The following is an 18286-nucleotide window of genomic DNA, read 5'->3' on the forward strand; positions in this document are numbered from 1 at the left end:
TTCGACAATTTATACGATACTTATATTATGTGCGTATATTAATGTCGCATTTGGAATGCGCAGGACACCGAGGCAATATTCGTACATAACGTTTATTCTTTTTGCCAATTGATTAATTGAGAAACCTGCTAACAAAAGCTTCCACTTATAACAGGCTACGAAATTACATTTGTATACATATATATATATATATATATACACACACATATATATATATATATACACATACACACACACGCGCGCGCACACACAAAAACATATATATATATATATATATATATATACATACGTATGTATGTACATACATGTTTGTGGGTATACACATACATGGTGTCGTGTTTCATCGTTTCATGTTATATCGAATACTGGACACAAACATTTTTCAATGGAACGATAGGCGTGTCACTATATCAGGTATGTGAAGACAGCAGAAATTATATTCTTAGATGATATTACATAGTAATAAATTTGTGACGATCTATGTTTGGAAAGTGTTGATTTATTGAAGTTGAATTAAACATCTGGACGGCTGTATGACAATAAGTGCACTATTTTACAGACATATTTTTAAATCTACTTTATAATTCATACATGTAAGTAATTTCGATGATGCTCGAAAGAAGACAAATAAATAATTTTTGATCTTATATCGCAAAATTCTCGTTCATGGCAGACATGTCGACATAATGGCGTCAATGTTCCCTTCGACTATAGATAACTGGATCCTACATTCCCTACCTTGCATGTCGCAATAAAACCTTAAACGTGCCACGTGATCTTCTTCAATCACGCGGTATGTTCTAAAAGCCGGGTCTGAACCTGCGCCCTAAAAAAATTTTATTCTAGTACAGAAAATGTATATAATATCTATCTATGAAAATGAAGTAGTAAATAACGCGTATAGTGTACCGTTGTACAAGTTGTACAAGTTTACAATGTAGCTACAACAATACATAGCAACTTCGTACTCGTGCGTACAAATCTTCACGATATTAATATTAATATATTGTTTCAAAACAAATTCGTATTATAATTTGGAGAGTTGTAATTACATATACCTTAATTATAAGAATATGTTCTGGAATATTATAAAATACTGAGAAAGTAATCGAAAAATCTACTATATATATTATTTATTAATATTATATTATGAATAATGAAATATTCAGCTTACATTAATATATTATTATTAACATATGAAATGATCTGTCAGGATAAATCTATAAGAAATTGCAAATTAAATTATGAAATTATGAAAATTTAATTTATATTAGTATAATGTGCACTACACTGAAAAAATATTTTTATTCTTTTCAGACAAATGTATGCTAGCACTGACAGCATATCATCAAGGCACTTGTTGCAGTTAAAAAGTTAAACAAGAAGACGCAGACTTCAAAATTTATTTAAGGACCTGGGTGTGGTTTTTATAACACCTGGAATAAAATGGCAGAGGAGTGCAGCGATGTTAAATCTGCTGGCCCATCCTCACCAAGAAGTCCTCAGAACGCTAGTACAGGAGGGAAACCAAGCAGTCCTCATTCTCCTAGACAGCCAAGGCGTGTGAAGCTAACACAGCAACAACTGGACAGCATGACAAAGGACGAGCTAGCAGCCAAGTGGCATGAACAGGACATGTATGTGGAGTGTCTAGAGGCCCAGGCGGCAGCTCAGGAAGGTACTGAGATCACTTGAGTGAGACCAACTCACTCACCACATTTCTTAAGCGAATTTATGAATGCCAGAACACAACAGTCTCTTGTATGAGACAAGACTCTTATAGGGACGCTAAGATTAGGGATCAAACATATTATTAGTACTGTGTTTTGGATAATAATAATGATAAGTTGTAAATCCTAAAATTGAAAAAACTTTGAGTAAATAAGTATCATAATAATATAGATGAAATTTTTAAGAATATCTTTTACGACATCGATAAGCAAATTACAATTGTAGAAAATTTATGTATCCATATAGAACATTGATTAGATCAATTTGGAAATATATTTTAGATAAGGCTAGTGATATAGTAATATTGTAATATTTTGAAAACTACATTTGTGATGTGTAGTGCGGGTAATTAAATTGATGCCAATATGTACAGTGTTTGGAATTTTTTTGGTGAGCAGAAGTGATGTGGCGGTCATGTACACTGGATTTACAAAAAGATAAATCTTTAATATAATATTATGCAAACATGCATAATTTCACTCTCTGGTGTTAAATTGCGCTACTATATATTAAAAATCACTCACTGCTAAAAGCAAAGTGTATATTGGAAAAAAGTGATATTGTGTGACAAGAAGAGATTTGAAGGTTTTTTTTATGTGAATCATTATGAATCATTTCTTTCACTGTAATAAACACGCACAACTTACTTTTGATATGAGCTCTTAAGTGACCGTGCAGTGTGCCACGTATAAATCTACAGTGTAGTAAAACACACTGCCAGAAGCTGAGAAAGTGCGTGTGTGTTTGTGTGTACATTGGATATCGAGTTTCCACTTTGCGAGGATTGAATGAAATACAACATCCTTGCTGGCTCTGAATATACCACTCAGAGGAGTAAAAACAAAGGCCCTATGTCATCCTTTGGCTCACAAAACTCTTTGCCAGGGGTGCGTGAATCTAAGTCTTGGTGAAGTACGAAACCTTTAATTGATGCAGTTATGATCTGAAATTCCAGCTGCTTTTTCCAATCCTAACAATTCTTATCCCAATATATATTTAATATCATCTTATATATAGACATGTCTGATAAATTTGAACAATTTTAATTATCTTCCTAGACATCCATTCCTGTTTATTCCCATTATGAACGCAATTCATGCATGCATTTGTACCTGCACCATAACTTCCTGATGTCCAAGTACCAATCTCAAAAAATACAAACCTGATCAAATAAGGCCGGGAAGTCATCTTGTGACAACATCTGTGTCTGCAACAAGTAGTCTATCTATTTTCATGGAAGAAAAATAACGTCCACTCTTGGTCTCGGTGGAAGCACAGAGAATCTCACAAATGGCACGATGCAACGACTCCAAACTCAAAGTATGCGCTAATTAAAAATGTCAGTTGTTAGGCAATCAATGTCACATACATATGAAAACATATTTTGTTTATGCGCACTTAGGGCAAAACAGTATGTAGTAGATTTTTATCACTATGCTTTCTTTCACCAAAAGTATACAGTTATAAAATATCAAAAAAGATTGTACAGAATACTCTGTACCATTATACTATATACATATGTATTTTAAGGTTTTAAGCTCTCTATGTGTGTCATAAATTTATATGATTTAATATCATTTAAGCAATATTACTAAAAATAGAAAAAATAATTAAAAAAATATTATTATAGCCTAAATTTAATTATAAAAATATAATTATAATTTAATTATAAAAATATAATTTTATTTAAAATATGTGAATAAATATTATATAATGTAAACACATAAGTAAAGTTATAAAAAATATGGAAATTCAGTATTTTTTAATGTTATATCTTCAATTTTAATTATTAATTAATACATTTTTTTGAAATAGAATTTTAAAAATTATAATTTTTTAAAAAAGAATACAAATTGTATATTTATATCATAATTGTATATTTATTATCATATTATACTTTATTGTCATATGTTCTATTTAATTTTACAATAATTATATGAAGAAATTAAAAGAAATTGATGATACACATAGATAGCTTTAAACAATGAAGGAACTGAAAGGAGAAATGATACAAATTTTTTTGTAGGTGAACTATCTTCATTGAGGGACTCTGAAAGCAAGTACAGACAGCAACATGCAGAAGCATCTCATAGAGAGAAGATTTTAGTCAGAAGACTTGCCTCAAAAGAACAAGAGTTACAAGAATATATTGTATGTAGATTTTACACTTTTTAGTAAAGATATAGTACTAATTAAAAAATTTCATAATATATAATTTCTCTTCTTTCCTCTTCTTTTTTAGAGTCAGATTGCTGAAATGAAAGCTGCTCATGCTCCGTCCGCTGTGGCATTAAGATCTGCTTTATTAGATCCAGCTGTTAATATTTTAATTCAAAAATTAAGGCAAGAACTTGTTACAACTAAAGCTAAATTAGAGGACACTCAAAATGAACTTAGTGCCTGGAAATTTACACCAGATAGGTAAATAATAATTCACTTTTTTTTTTTTTTTTTAATAAAAATAAATACTAAATTTAAATTTCTAATATCTTTATCTTCTATATTTTTTTTTATTTGTAGTAATACAGGTAAAAGACTAATGGCAAAATGCAGATTGTTATATCAAGAAAATGAAGAATTAGGTCGTATGATTGCTAGTGGACGAATTGCTAAGTTAGAAGGAGATCTTGCTCTTCAAAGAAACTTCAGTGAAGAAATGAAAAAATCACAATCAGGTATTGCTTTTGTTATTTATTTATTATTCTAGCATTAATATGTAGATTAAAGCAGCTACTAACATTTAGTAATATCTATTACAGAGTTGGATGAATTCTTGCAAGATTTGGACGAGGACGTTGAAGGAATGCAAAGCACAATTTATTTCCTACAACAAGAATTGCGTAAAGCTCGCGAATCAGTTACATTATTGCAACAAGAAAATGCAGGGTTAAAAGCAAATTCAAGTGAAAATAATTTAACAAATGGTTTGTCACCTCACACACCACCAATAAAGAAGGAGGATTCCGAGGAAAATTCAATTTCGGAAATAAAGACTTTAAAATCAATGGAAGATAGTGATGTGTGCAAAGGTGCTAGGACTCCACCGTTATCATCACAACGATCGCCGCAGTGTGAGTTTTCTAATACTGAAAGAACAGAACGGGTTGAACGAAAACCCAGTCAAGCAGATCATAACGACGAAAGCTCAAGTGATTCGGCTGCTTTGATCATTAAAGTAGAAAATGAGGAATTAAGTGATAGGGAAGAAGAACATGAAGAAAGTCGAAATAATAAGAGGATATTGCGAAGCAAAAGTCATAATAGAAATAACAATAAAACTAATGGGGAAGAGGTGCTAACTAGAATAACTAGGGGTAGGGATAGGACCAAAAGGGACAAAAGTGCACCAGGTAGTGACGATGAAAGGACATACAAGAAAAAAAGAAGAGAGAGTATGCTTTCTCTCGATTATAATGAAGCTGATGACGATGCGTTAGTTCTAACTAATGGCGAGACTCTTCAAAGCGATCCAGAATAAACAGTTTTCTAGAATGATTTTATATATATAACACTTGTTACATATAAACAAGGCTTAGCGTGACTTAATACACAATATAAGTTGAATCTAATATTTCATATTTAGAAATTATAACATGGAAATACCTTATGATAAATATTATTTTTGTTGATTTTGTATAATTTTTGATAATGTATCTGTGTAAATTTGAATTTTTTGAAGTCACGTTAATGCCAAAAAATAGCATTTGATTACATATGATTATATGTTCACAAAATAACGTGGCGTTGGAATAAAGGGGTAGATAGATAAAACCATTTCTTTTCTTTTTTTGCAATGAAATTGCACTAAATTTTCTAATAATTCTTTGTTATTTCGAACAAATGCTTCAATATTTTTAAATAGCTTTTTGTAAATTCATTACAACATTGATAGTAGTTTATCTTGTTAGATTTCTTAAAACGATCACAAAAAATATAAATAACAATAAAGTAATAATCAAGGCTCTGCCTTTTCTATTATGTAAATACACAAATGTTAATATCTGATACACGACGACGCACATACGTAGATTTATACACGGTTGTGTGCGCAATAATTTGTGTGTGTATTGTTTTTTTCATTGTGAGACGTGTGTGTCAACATTCGTTATCGATGCATAAAATGTGCTTTTAATTGTGTATAATAAAATTGAGGTCTATTTGTTAGATTTATTGAATACCTGTAAATTATATGAAATACAAAATAATATTAATTTCACTAAAACATGCCATTGATCTTATAGATCATAAAACAGTTACATTCTAAAAATTGTTTTCAAGAACAAATGTACAAAATATTTACATTGCTACTTTATACTATCTTGTATAAAAGCGCATATTTTTTACGATTTTTCTTATATAATTCTCTTTTTGAATTCATTTATAATTTATAATTTTTGTATATAATATTCAATTTGGATTTCAATATCTATCATACTTGGGATATAATTTTTGAAAAATTATCAATAATTGAAATATAATTCATGCATAATTCAATTCTGCATAAAAATTGTTTAGTATCATTGTACAGTATGTAATTAAAGATTACTTTTCAATAAACAGAATCAATTATTTATGACAATTAAAGATAAAACATACATTTTTTAATTCATGAACTTCTATAATTACAAAAATTGCGTATTTAAAAATTTCAATTGAAATAAAATTATTTGTATTTTTCTGATGTTATATGAAATGTTTTTAAGTTATATTAATATAAATATCAGAAAGATATATTCATAAAATGGAAAAAATTTTTTTTTAAGTCATTTAAGTTTTCAGTTATAATATTCGTCAAAATAAGTAGATATTCAATTAAAACAAAGTTAGTATGTGCTTACAATCAATGGAAAAAGCTGTGACGTAATAACTGATATTTGTATAATTGATAGTCGAGCTATTTTTTAACATACTCTCGCATTGAGATTTTTGCAACGACTGTGACAGGTTTATAAGTGAAGGTTACGCTTGGAGTTTACGTTTTTCTGATATTAATTCATAAAAACAAGTTGAATTATTATTCTTTCAATAATGTTTGCAGCAAGACGTGCTTTATTCTCTAATACGATGTGAGTCTATTTTATTTTTCATTTATTATTTTCGCATAATTTATATTATATAATTTCTAACCTATCAAATTACTTGTTAATATTAAATGTTTTATTTTATTTGTGAGATTATTACGTTTATTGATATTGTATGTATATGAGGGATTAATATTTTTTATACTTGCTTTAAAATATAAAATACAAAATTTTGGAATTGACTATATTTGATACAAATTGGTTTTTCTTCGTTTAACTAAATCTATTCGATTTAAGTAATTTAAGTTTCTACTTCAAATTCATTTCATAATAATTGTTAGTTAATTGATAAATTATTATTTAACAACATATTGCATTTGATGCATCTGTCAGATTTGACAATATCGAAGGTATAACTTTAAAAAATATATATAGCAGATTTTTAAAGTTACTTAAATTAACTAAATATATATAAAAAGTTAGTATAAATTTAGTTGATTAGTAGATATATGTTGGACAAGAATCTTTTCAATATATATACAAAAATTTTTTCACTGTGCGATTAACTATGTATAGTAAAAAATAAAATGATTATAACATGATAAAAATAATAAATAGTAAACATTATTTGGCCAGGTAATGTTCGTATTATCGATGAAAACAAAGTTGACATTTCGAAGATATAGTATTTGTATAATTTGTTGTAAATATATAAAATATATTTTATTTTTTTATTTAATAAAAATTATGATTAGCTTTATTACGTATGTTGTGTAAATTTCTAAATAAAATTAAGAATAAAATTTTGAATATGTTTTACTGATAATCTTCTAGTATGTATCTTTCATTTTTAGTAAAAGTACATCTATAAGGGCAAAGCATTCACTTCCTGAGTTACCCTATGACTACAAAGCTTTGGAACCTATCATTTGTGCAGAAATTATGCAGCTTCATCATTCCAAACACCATGCAACTTATGTGAACAATTTGAATGTTGCTGAAGAAAAATTGAAAGAAGCTGTTGCCAAAGGTGATGTTAATACTCAGATTGCATTGGGTCCTGCTATTAAATTTAATGGAGGAGGCCATTTAAATCACTCAATTTTCTGGTGTAATCTTTCACCAAATGGCGGTAAACCAGATGGTAAATATTTCTTCATTATTTAAAAAAAATTACTATTGATCTTTCTATTAAGATGTTTTGTAAAAAAATTTATCATTAAATATTTTTTCTTTCAGTCGCACTTCTCAAACAAATAGAGAAGGATTTTGGTAGTCTGGAAGAAATGAAAAAACGATTATCTGAAACTACCGTTGCAATCCAAGGCTCTGGTTGGGGTTGGCTTGGATATTGTTCAAAAACAAAATCTTTAAGGATAGCTACTTGTGCTAATCAAGATCCTCTCCAAGCTACAACTGGTTTAATACCACTTTTTGGTATCGATGTTTGGGAACATGCGTACTATTTGCAATATAAGAATGTTCGACCCGATTATGTTAAAGCTATTTTTGACATAGTGAACTGGAATGATGTGAATAGCCGCTACAAGAATGCATCGGGATGTTAGAGAGGTAGAGAAAATATGATAGTCTCGAAAATGATGTTTACCTAGTATGAATCTTTTTCGAGAATCAATTTCTTATTCTGTATGTTCTCTTTGTCTTTCAGAGATATCTGCGATTTTATACATATTTGTTTCCTATATATTGTACACATATAATAATAAATAGTACCGAAATTGATCAGAAAATTATTTATTATTAAAATTATTTAAAATGAAATATGAAGCAGTATCTTATTAATTATATTCTTTCATGAAGATTATCTTTATTTGTTAAAAATATTAAATATAGTATAATATTTTGAAACATTTGTAAATAAAACGGTTTTTTCACATCGAAATTAATTTATAAAATTCAAATCAAGGCGCGCTATTCAAATTACCATATGTCGATAACCATTACAGTGAAATCCGTTTTCATTTGACGCAATATCAATGTGGATTGGAAATTTTGCATGAAGCGTCACATTGTTTCGTAAAGAGAAAACAGACATCAGCGCCACACGGTTAGTACGCTGCACAAGCGAGTGCCGAGAATGAAGAAAAAGACAACTAACTCGCGCCTTTGATAATCGATCGATGAAAGTCAAATCGCTTTGCGTCGCGACGCGTCCACGCTATGTCTCAAGGAACATCGCGGAACTAGAACCAGTATGGCCGGAGGTCCTCAGCTGTTTTCACGTCACTGCCTACGTATTTGGTGAGTTAAAAACATTCTTGTCACTTTAACTACTAATAATAGCATATTCGTTGTAAACGCACAAACACGATACTATCATTATAGTTGTCGACACTACATTTGTGTGAAATCTATCGTCTCTTGTAATTTTTGGAACGTCATCTGCGTCACAAATTAATTTTCTGCTTGCTTCGTCTACTTAGAATTTACAGTAGATACGTATAACTTCAATCAGACAGCTATTTCTGAACTTTGACGATATTGTATTCTTTCATTCTGGTAGATGAATAGTCCGTTAGCATGGTTAGTTTTACTTTGTACAATGATAGTTTAAAAATGTACTATAAGAAAATAGTTAAAAATTTTGATTGACCGTCATTAGAGATTGGATCATTTTTAACATAATCATGTTTTTCTATTGTTAAAACATTTGTTAAATTTGAGGAATGAAAAAATCAATATGTGATTTTTGAAGACGTCAGTAATTTTTCTTTTTGTATATTAGAATGAGTGCTAGATTAAAAATTCAAAGTGCAAAATCAGGACGTAATTTTAACATTACAAGTATATTTTTTTCTAAACATTTTAAATACTCGAATTTTTTAACAGATGATTTTATTGACACTTTTTTTTATACATGAGCATTCTTTGATAAAGAAAGTTCTCATCTATATTCGCTCTTAATGCGTGTTTGTTTAATTGCATAAGGATTTAATGACATGCAATATATATTTAAAAATAAATATATGTATCACATACTTTTTTGTAACTAATTTTAAGATCAATGAATTGAAGAATATGTTTATAATACGTTTCGAATAATTTACTGATTGTAAATTAGTGCATCTCCAGAAGTGTTAACTACGATCGAAGGTGGCGCTTTCGCCCTAGTCGACGCGCGTCAAATCGACTCGTTTTTGCTGCAAGGTTTTTTACTAATAAAACACGAAGCCACTCGATGGTACACTTTTACAGAAATATGTTTGAATTGCGAATCGTTGCTAGAGAAAATTATACTGCATTTCTAGAGTTGGGTTTTTTAAAATTAAGATATACAGACGCAACGTCACGGAAGGTCGATGCTGAAAAGATCGCGGAGCACAAATTAAACCTTTGTGCTGAATTAAGTTCATTAGGGACATGTCGATTGAAATTGACTATCGACCATCGAAATACGAATATTTTAATCCTATAATTTTATGAAACTTAAACAAGTTTTTAGAAATAAAAATACCTATATCTTTTGAACTTATTTTTGTTCTTTTAACAGTTAAAGGCATGTAATAATGGCTTAATAATTTCAATAAAACCGATAAAAATAATCTTTGAATCGATACAAAAAATTTGTAAAAAATTTATCATTCTTGTAACAATGGCCGAATGTCCTAATCACGTTCGAAGAACGAAATCTTATAAATATGAATGTACGTCAATGATATTGTCCACATATAATTTACTCGCGGTGCAACGATTTTATCGAACAATTTTAGAATATTTTTATCGAACAATTTTAGAAGATATTGCAGTACAATGTTAAAACAAGTTAATAAGATAATATTCTTTTCGTCTAAATCGCTCATTTATGAAGATACTTATCTAATATCTCTTCAACTTTCTTTTAATTTTATTAAGAAGTTCAAATCAATAGTATTTTATACTCCAATTTAAAATTGTAAGTAAATAATTAAGTTTCTCAATTTTTTCAATAATATTACTACCATCCTTGATTAAAATATTCTATTTACTATTTCGAAACATTCGATAAAATACATTATTTTCTTGTATCATCTTTGTTCTTATTTATTCATGAAAAAAAGTAAAGAAATGTCAGATAATATTTTAATTAACGACGACAAATTAATAATTACACTATTCTATTCACGAAAGTATCACCGTTTTTAGATATGGCTTTCGTGATAAATTATTATTCTTTTAAAGATAGCTTTTCTGGTAGAAGCTGAATATAATTGCATAATATTTAAAAATTATGAATTAATAGACACAACGATAAATAAAAAAATAATCTTGTCTTTAACTTTTAATAATAGTAACAATTCAGCTACTATATTCACAAAATTATCACCGTCTTTAGTGATAGCTTTCGTGATTGGATCGTACTTAACAGAATTTGGATTCGATTTTGGAGCGACTAATAGCAAGCGGGAAGATAGGTATTCGTATAAGGGTAGAATAAAGATACGTGGGTGCTATTGCCGACATCATGGATATCTTTACTTATTGATTGCTCTGTAGAAATTGGCCGGCGCCGCCCGCGTCGCATCGGTCGATCGTCGGGTTGCAGGCTGACGTCATTCGTGCCTCTACGTCTATTGATTTTCCCTTCTAAGCGCGATGTGATTGGTCCATAAACGGAGAAAGCGGCATGCACGACCCTGGACCACGTCGATCGGCGCCCGCGCACTCGACACCCCTAAGTAAAGTCCGCCATATTGCTTTCCACCTACTATCGCGCATTATCCAGTTTCGATTCTACTCCACTTTTCGAGGGCGAATTCCTATCAGGCAACCATGTGCGCATACCTTCGCCAACTTCAGATCGATTACCCGAATATTTTTAATCGTAGATGTTCCCTTCCCCTTCGTTGTCTTATCTTTGGACGTCTAATCAGAAAATTCCGATGATCTAGTTATGTCTTACGTTTTTGTGAAAAATTTCACATAAATGTATGTTAGACACGTTAAATTTGGAATAGTCTCTTGATAATTTCTCTTACAGCCATTTCTCATTTACGGATGATACTGGACTGCTTCTTTTGACAAATGAAACATTTCCTTGATATATCTTTCGTCAAATAGTCATTTCTCTCTTAGATGGTGTCTTTCTCCTTCAAATTTGATTTTTTATTTTGTATAGAATAGTCTTTCTTAATGTTTTTAAAGACGCTCATATAAAACACTCCAATTTGATATAAAAAGCTTAATAAATAAATTTAATAATAATTAATAATTAATGTGCGCATATTTATTAAAATATGGAGATTTCAGATTAAAAGTTTACTTTTATTTACTTTAAAGTTTACTTCACTTTCAGTTGAGAAGTAAGATTACATGAGATTTCGCGGCGTTGGGTATATGGTTTACTTTAATCACTTGAAAGTAACTCATACCTGATACGACATCGCAGTGATTCTTTGAAATCAAATACCTCGTATCTCTAGTGATAATCAGGACTAATGCTTTTACGATCAGTTTATCTTAATTACAAGAGCTGTCCTCCGTAAAATTAGCGTGGAATTAAACATGAGAAAAATTAGGGCAATTGGAAAAAATGCGTCACTACGAACTTATTATTTTTCTTTTTATTTTGATATTAATTGACGCTCATAATTATATCTTATAATATCTTATTATATCATATAATATCTTATATTTTCGGTTAACGCTGTATCGTGTAATTAATATGGAAAAATTATGAAAAATTATCTGACGAATCTATTATTACATTAAATAAATAGCCATAAAATTTTGCTCTTCGCGGGAGTGCAATTTAGAGGGAAATTTATGTAGGTCCAGTGAAATAATCTGAAATGATATAGAAATGAATTCTTTTTTAGCTTGTAAGTAAGATTAAAAGAATTATGTAAAACAATGACAATATTAAACAGAATAGAAGCCTGATGTGCAATTTATGAAAGCGAGGGTCAAGATGTTGACTACACATGTATTTGACGTCATTGATGTAGTATATGACTCACTCGGTAAAGATTCATGTTTCATGAAAACATTCCCACCCTCTATAGTGTAATTTGTATTCAACGTGAGATTAATTCTTCTGTTTCTTAAAAAAATAATGAGAAAAAATAATGTACATACGTAGTAGTTTATATTTTATTGTTGTATGCATAACTACTGCATCGAAATAGTGCTTATTGAGCGATATTGACAGATATCAATTAATATCTATTTGTAGAATTTAATATCAAGTATAAGCAGAGTCATAGATATCCTAACGAGGGATGGGTATGTGACCTTTATTCCTCCGAGCAACCTCTACCCTAACCCATCTTTAGGAATAATATTCATGTAGTAAATAGGCAGACACAAACCTTTCGCTTATACTCGAATGGAATGACCAAACAAGTGTTGTATATACATATATTGATGTGTATGAATGTTCAGAAAAAATCAAATTTGATCATTCCGAATTTTTGAAACATTTATCGCGTAAGGAAACTTAAACTTCCATTAAGTTTAGCTATTTGATTTTGCAATACTTTTAAGCAAATTTTGTTAATATATTGCATTTACTGGAATTTTGCATTTATATATAAAAATTAAAAATTTTAATTTTATACGAGTTACGAGATTTAATAACGAGATATTAGAATACTAAAAGTACCTAATTGTATAAAATATTTAAAAATTATTTAATTGCTCTTATGTTAATAAAGTATTTTATATAAAAATGTTATAATTTTATCATCTATCGTAATTTAATTAAAACTTTGTTTATAAAAAGCACAATATTATCTTTCTCCAACACGAAGCTTAAACCGGATTACCAACACGAAGGGAATCAATCGTCATCGAACAAATATTGTTAATTTATTTTTGCATCGATTGCAAAATACGGTCTGTTTTCTTTTTTTTCCATAATCAAGCATATTATTTCGTCGAGACATATAAGAATTATAAATTACAAATTAGACAAGTTGAAAATCAATAAATTATTTGTACAACAAGACAATCTGTATTAAAACTCCATTCACGTTTGATGCTTACTGACTGTATACTTTTTACAGTCAGTCTACTCAATAAAACTGAAGACGTAAAAAATTCCCCCGAGAACATTCTCAAGAAAATAGTCGGTAGGGTTTTCTTGATATCGTTCAATGGCTATAAAGTGTCACGTTCTGCTGTGAACTATGATACTACTGAATCGCTGTGACGCATGCATAACTGGGAAATAGTTTACATTTCATAAGATACAAATGAAAGCAGGAATTAATTCATGAATTTATATGTAATATATTAGTTTCACATTAATTATAAAAGAATCATTAAATTAATTTTACATAACATTTGATCGAACCTTTGTAATCGTTTTATAAGATTCATTAAATTAGGCTTCACTAATTTTTTCTCGTTCCTAAACTGCACGTGGCTGAATCATTGACTAATACTACTTGATATAAATTAATATTTAAGTTAATAACTTTTCTAATCGAAGAAATTACAATCTATATATCCTAAGCAAAATTAAAAATAGTTTCACCGACTATTATAATTTATTAATATAAATAATTGATTATTTAAATATTTTTGTGATTTCTGTGAAATATATATTTGTATTGAATATCTATCGATAATCCCAGTAATCTGGCTGGATGCGTTAATTAAACCTTATTTCCAATTTGAAAATTACGTTAAGCCATGGAAATTGCAATTTTACGTCAGCAGGAAGATCTCTGGCAGCACTCCAAACATACCTATGGGAAAAGCTGAATCTTCAACCCTTCCGCGTGCATAGAAAAATATCGACTCGCCAGTAATCCGAGCAAAAAAACTTATGGAATCAATAAAAACTTATAAACGCCGATAAGATGAGAGCTTATTACAAACTGGATAATGAATTTGTAACAATAAATGCCAGCTCGAATGAAGCTATCGATAGTTTCAATTAGAACTTTTACGCAGACGCCTTTGGTGAAACGTACTATTATTGTTTGGTGTGTTTGATTGGTTTGAAATTTTCTTTATTTATTAATACAAAATAATATTTTGACAGAATTATAGTGAATAATCTCACGTACGTAAAATATTTGCTATGAACTGCATTTATTCGTAAAAATAAATGACAATTCTATTCAAATGCAATTACATTCTACAGCTGCATCACTGCAACCCTGACAGTATCTCATTTCTTACAATTACTAAAATCACTCCATTTTCATCGCATACGACTCATTTTGCGTATATATTAAAAAGGATAAACAGATCGAAATCATAATTGCACATCAAGTTGCCAAAAGTATGACTACTTAAAGACTCATACCCAGAAGACGTATCTGAAGTTTTATCCTACAAAAGTCATTTTATTAAACAGAGTGGCTTCAAATTCGAATCATTCCGCCAGGGAAAAAAGAGGAAGATTAAAAGAAGTTAGCCAAAAGGAATAAATTAGAATCGGGGTGACCCGAAGGGCTCAAAGGACACCGCATGGGTAGGGATATGGTAACTATCAGGTGACCGACAGATGGCGCTGACGCGGTAACTCGGCCACCGGCTAATAGACGCCGTGGGGGTAAGTGCGCAAGCGCTTCGATTATGTTCGTCACTCGACGACCGACCACCGACCGGAGGTGTGTAGTGACTCGTTCTCGAGCAGCAGGGTGGTTCAAAGTAAAGTGAGTGTCTGTGTGTGTGTTGGTGCGCGCGCGTACACGCTCAGCCGTGAGCGATACGTGGATGAATGCATTATAATGTCCACGTATAACGTGCTCGCTAAGAATTTCGAGGATCGTCCAAGTACAACTAGTGCACCAACATAATAGTGATTGCCAACTGTGAGGCTACGTAAATGTTTTTCTAACGTTTTCCACCGTTTCATGTCAAGTGCCGCGTCCACCAACGGCGACTGTCATCATCGTTCATCGTCTCGATCGTCCGAATCAACAGTGAACACTCAATTTGAATTCGTTCTAAGGAAACGAATAACAGATTGAGCTTCGTTCTCAAGCAAGTAGTTCAGGGTAAGAACAGCAGAAACGTCTTCGCCACGACGATCGATCGTGAAAATCTATGTGTACGCGTGTGGATGTTCTTTCACCTACGCCCGTTCCGCTTCTCGCGACACTTTTCCACCGTTTTATCGATTATACCATGTCATAAGTTCGAGTTTGTACATCCAGGATGTACATACATCTTGGATGGAACACTCCATGCTAAGAATATTCATTGATAAAGGAGCGTCTATACATCATAGTTACTTTCAATAAATGAGCTCTGTCAACAGTCGTTCGACGACATTTTGTATACATTGTACGCTGCTTTATACCGTACGTATTTATTGGTTTGTTCGAACTGTAACACAACTAAGAAGCATAAGTTTTTCAGAATTTGCCTAAAACACTAGTTCTCAGTCATTTGCCTTTTTTCTTTTGAAGTTTAATTAGTAATGTACAATCATGTATTAATAATATATAAGAAAATGTTGTTTATATGAATTGTTTATTATTCAAAAAAGGTTTAAATTCTTCTTTTGAATTGTTATATTATTGTATTTGTTAAATGATTATGTTGAATCATGACGCTTTTATTCTGATAGATAGATAACTCACTCTTGAACTTAATTTTTACAAATATCTCAAAAATGATAATTTTTCTTTTAAGTTTATTGTACTCTTATCAAATAATTTATATATCATTTTAATCTGAATCTCCATATTGCACGGTGCAACGACTGAATTGAATGACCTGATATATAGCACCATCAATAGTTACTGTGAATAATTATTGTGAATAAACTAAACGTTACATTTTAGATGTTAAACGTATTGAAAATGGAATTTATTTATACTTGAATGAAGAAATTAAGCCTATGTTGAGTGGGGAACGACATAAATTTAATTGAAAATCAAAGCAGATACTCTAAGTAAATATTTAATTATATTCGTTATATTCGTATCGTTGATGAATGTCGAGTTACAATATATCGAGTTATAACAGATAGAAAATTCAAATTTCGTAGAGTCGCTGTGTAACTCGAACTCGGTTGCTGTTATCGATTACGCGGTGGCTATGTTTTTACGTTCATCTCAAGAATGTACTTGCACGCGCAGTGGTGTATGTTTTCATGAAATTGCAGTATGTACTTCATTTCCTATTATACGTGGTTTTAAATTTAATTTGTAGTTTCTTTTCCGAGTTTCTTTAACAGTCGCAATAGATTAAATATATGAAAAAAACTTTTCCAATCTAATAATACATGTATATAATTAATCTTAAAAAAAGAAAATTACAAAAAGTCAAGTGATCTTGAATAAAATTACAAATGAATTATTAGCATTATAAATGAATGTTGATTGACAGGGATATTTTTTGTTGTTGCTATTAATATTTAATTTAAATTTACTTGAGTGATGCTAATACAGATTTAAATCTATTTTTGCCTTGTAACGTACCAATCGATAATCGAGTAAAGAAGCTTGATGTTAATTACTAACTTGCTGACTGTTGCACTTCAATCTACGATCAATGTTAAAATTTTCTTGTTGTTGATTTTTAGTAATATTTACAGATATATGCAAAACCATAATACGATTATACCGAAATTATTTATTTGCGAATGTGCGGTATATCTTTTAAATACTATTTATGTTTCTTTGACAAAGAGGTCTGCCTTATTGTATGCTACAATAATGAAGAATATTCAGTAGAATATTCAACGGATACCGATACCCCTTCTTCCCTAATGGCTCTATATGTTGTGGAGAACAATTGCGAAACCGTCTATTCAAAAGACTTGAATTTTTAACAAGCGAAATTAAAAATGAAATGCTGCATGCAAATTAATATTTTTTATTTTACACGAAGCGAATTTATTTTAGCGAATGAATTTTTATGACTAGATAGTAGATTTTAATAACGTTATTAATTTATTAAGTCCACAGTAAGATAATTATTTTTTGTTCCTCAGAAAAGAGTGATGTACATCATTCTCTGTGAAGCTATAGTTCATACAGTATTTTTTCCATTTTGTAAGATATGTTAAATTTTACTTTTGATAATTTCGAAGGGATTAGCTTTTTTTACTAAATGTATTGATTTCACGCAAGAAATATTATTTTTGATAATATTTGTTAGTATATATAATTCTTCAAAAATATCTTCATGATTTTGGGAGATCTTTTTTTGATGTTTGATCAAGCAATAAAGTATATGGAAACATATTTGCGTAGTAATTACGACGATTTAAATCGTCGTAGCTCGTAAAGTTGAGTGGGATGAGCACAGTGCTTGTGCAGACCCTTCAAGTGATTCGTGTCAATGCGTAATCAGACAGCGGTTACAGTTTCTTTTTTCAATCTGGCCGTGACTATCGGTCGATCGATAATAATGATATTGTTATTCTCGTATCAAGAATATTCGTGCTATCATATATTTATCCTATTAAATTACATATATTCGTATATAATAAATTAATAAAGCGTCGTATCAGTTTCTGATCTAAACGATGCTGTAAACTCGAACCAGCATGGCTGTTTACTTTTATTTTTAAATGACGCAGTAATTATCGAACTCAAGATGCGGGACTTAAAACCGTTTTAAAA

The 18286-nt window shown here is 30.2% G+C and overlaps 3 protein-coding genes across 22 annotated transcripts in view; all 3 read left to right on the forward strand.

Moving 5' to 3' along the window:
* The first annotated feature begins 255 nt into the window (after positions 1-255).
* LOC122527693 (pre-mRNA-splicing regulator female-lethal(2)D-like) lies at positions 256-5897 on the forward strand. Of its 5 annotated transcripts, none has more exons than XM_043652122.1 (6): positions 256-414; positions 1318-1678; positions 3758-3882; positions 3974-4152; positions 4252-4406; positions 4491-5897. In XM_043652122.1, the coding sequence occupies exons 2-6, from the start codon at positions 1447-1449 to the stop codon at positions 5207-5209; spliced, it is 1410 nt and encodes a 469-aa protein (XP_043508057.1). In that variant the 5' UTR covers positions 256-414; positions 1318-1446; the 3' UTR covers positions 5210-5897. The 5 variants fall into 5 exon arrangements, with proteins under 5 accessions (XP_043508057.1, XP_043508146.1, XP_043508231.1 ...); XM_043652211.1 differs by lacking the exon at positions 256-414 and adding an exon at positions 625-793; XM_043652296.1 differs by lacking the exon at positions 256-414 and adding an exon at positions 845-970.
* Positions 5898-6603: 706 nt separating this feature from the next.
* On the forward strand, positions 6604-8493 carry LOC122528250 (superoxide dismutase [Mn], mitochondrial). The gene is made up of 3 exons (XM_043653236.1): positions 6604-6797; positions 7607-7896; positions 7992-8493. The coding sequence occupies exons 1-3, from the start codon at positions 6760-6762 to the stop codon at positions 8318-8320; spliced, it is 657 nt and encodes a 218-aa protein (XP_043509171.1). The 5' UTR covers positions 6604-6759; the 3' UTR covers positions 8321-8493.
* Positions 8494-8777: 284 nt separating this feature from the next.
* The window catches only part of LOC122538736 (kinesin-like protein unc-104), a 32886-nt gene continuing 23377 nt past the window's right edge, over positions 8778-18286 (forward strand). For 4 of the 16 annotated variants that reach the window (XM_043673094.1, XM_043673494.1, XM_043673266.1 and 1 more), the window contains exon 1: positions 8778-9014. The gene's annotated coding sequence lies outside the window, so the exon portion shown is untranslated. Of the gene's footprint in view, positions 9015-15287; positions 15707-18286 lie in introns of those variants that run through there. The other 12 variants (XM_043673813.1, XM_043650599.1, XM_043650682.1 and 9 more) reach the window with 6 other exon arrangements.

Source organism: Frieseomelitta varia, unplaced genomic scaffold, assembly GCF_011392965.1.
Source record: "Frieseomelitta varia isolate USP_RPSP 00005682 unplaced genomic scaffold, Fvar_1.2 scaffold_1002, whole genome shotgun sequence".
Classification (NCBI taxonomy): domain Eukaryota; kingdom Metazoa; phylum Arthropoda; class Insecta; order Hymenoptera; family Apidae; genus Frieseomelitta; species Frieseomelitta varia.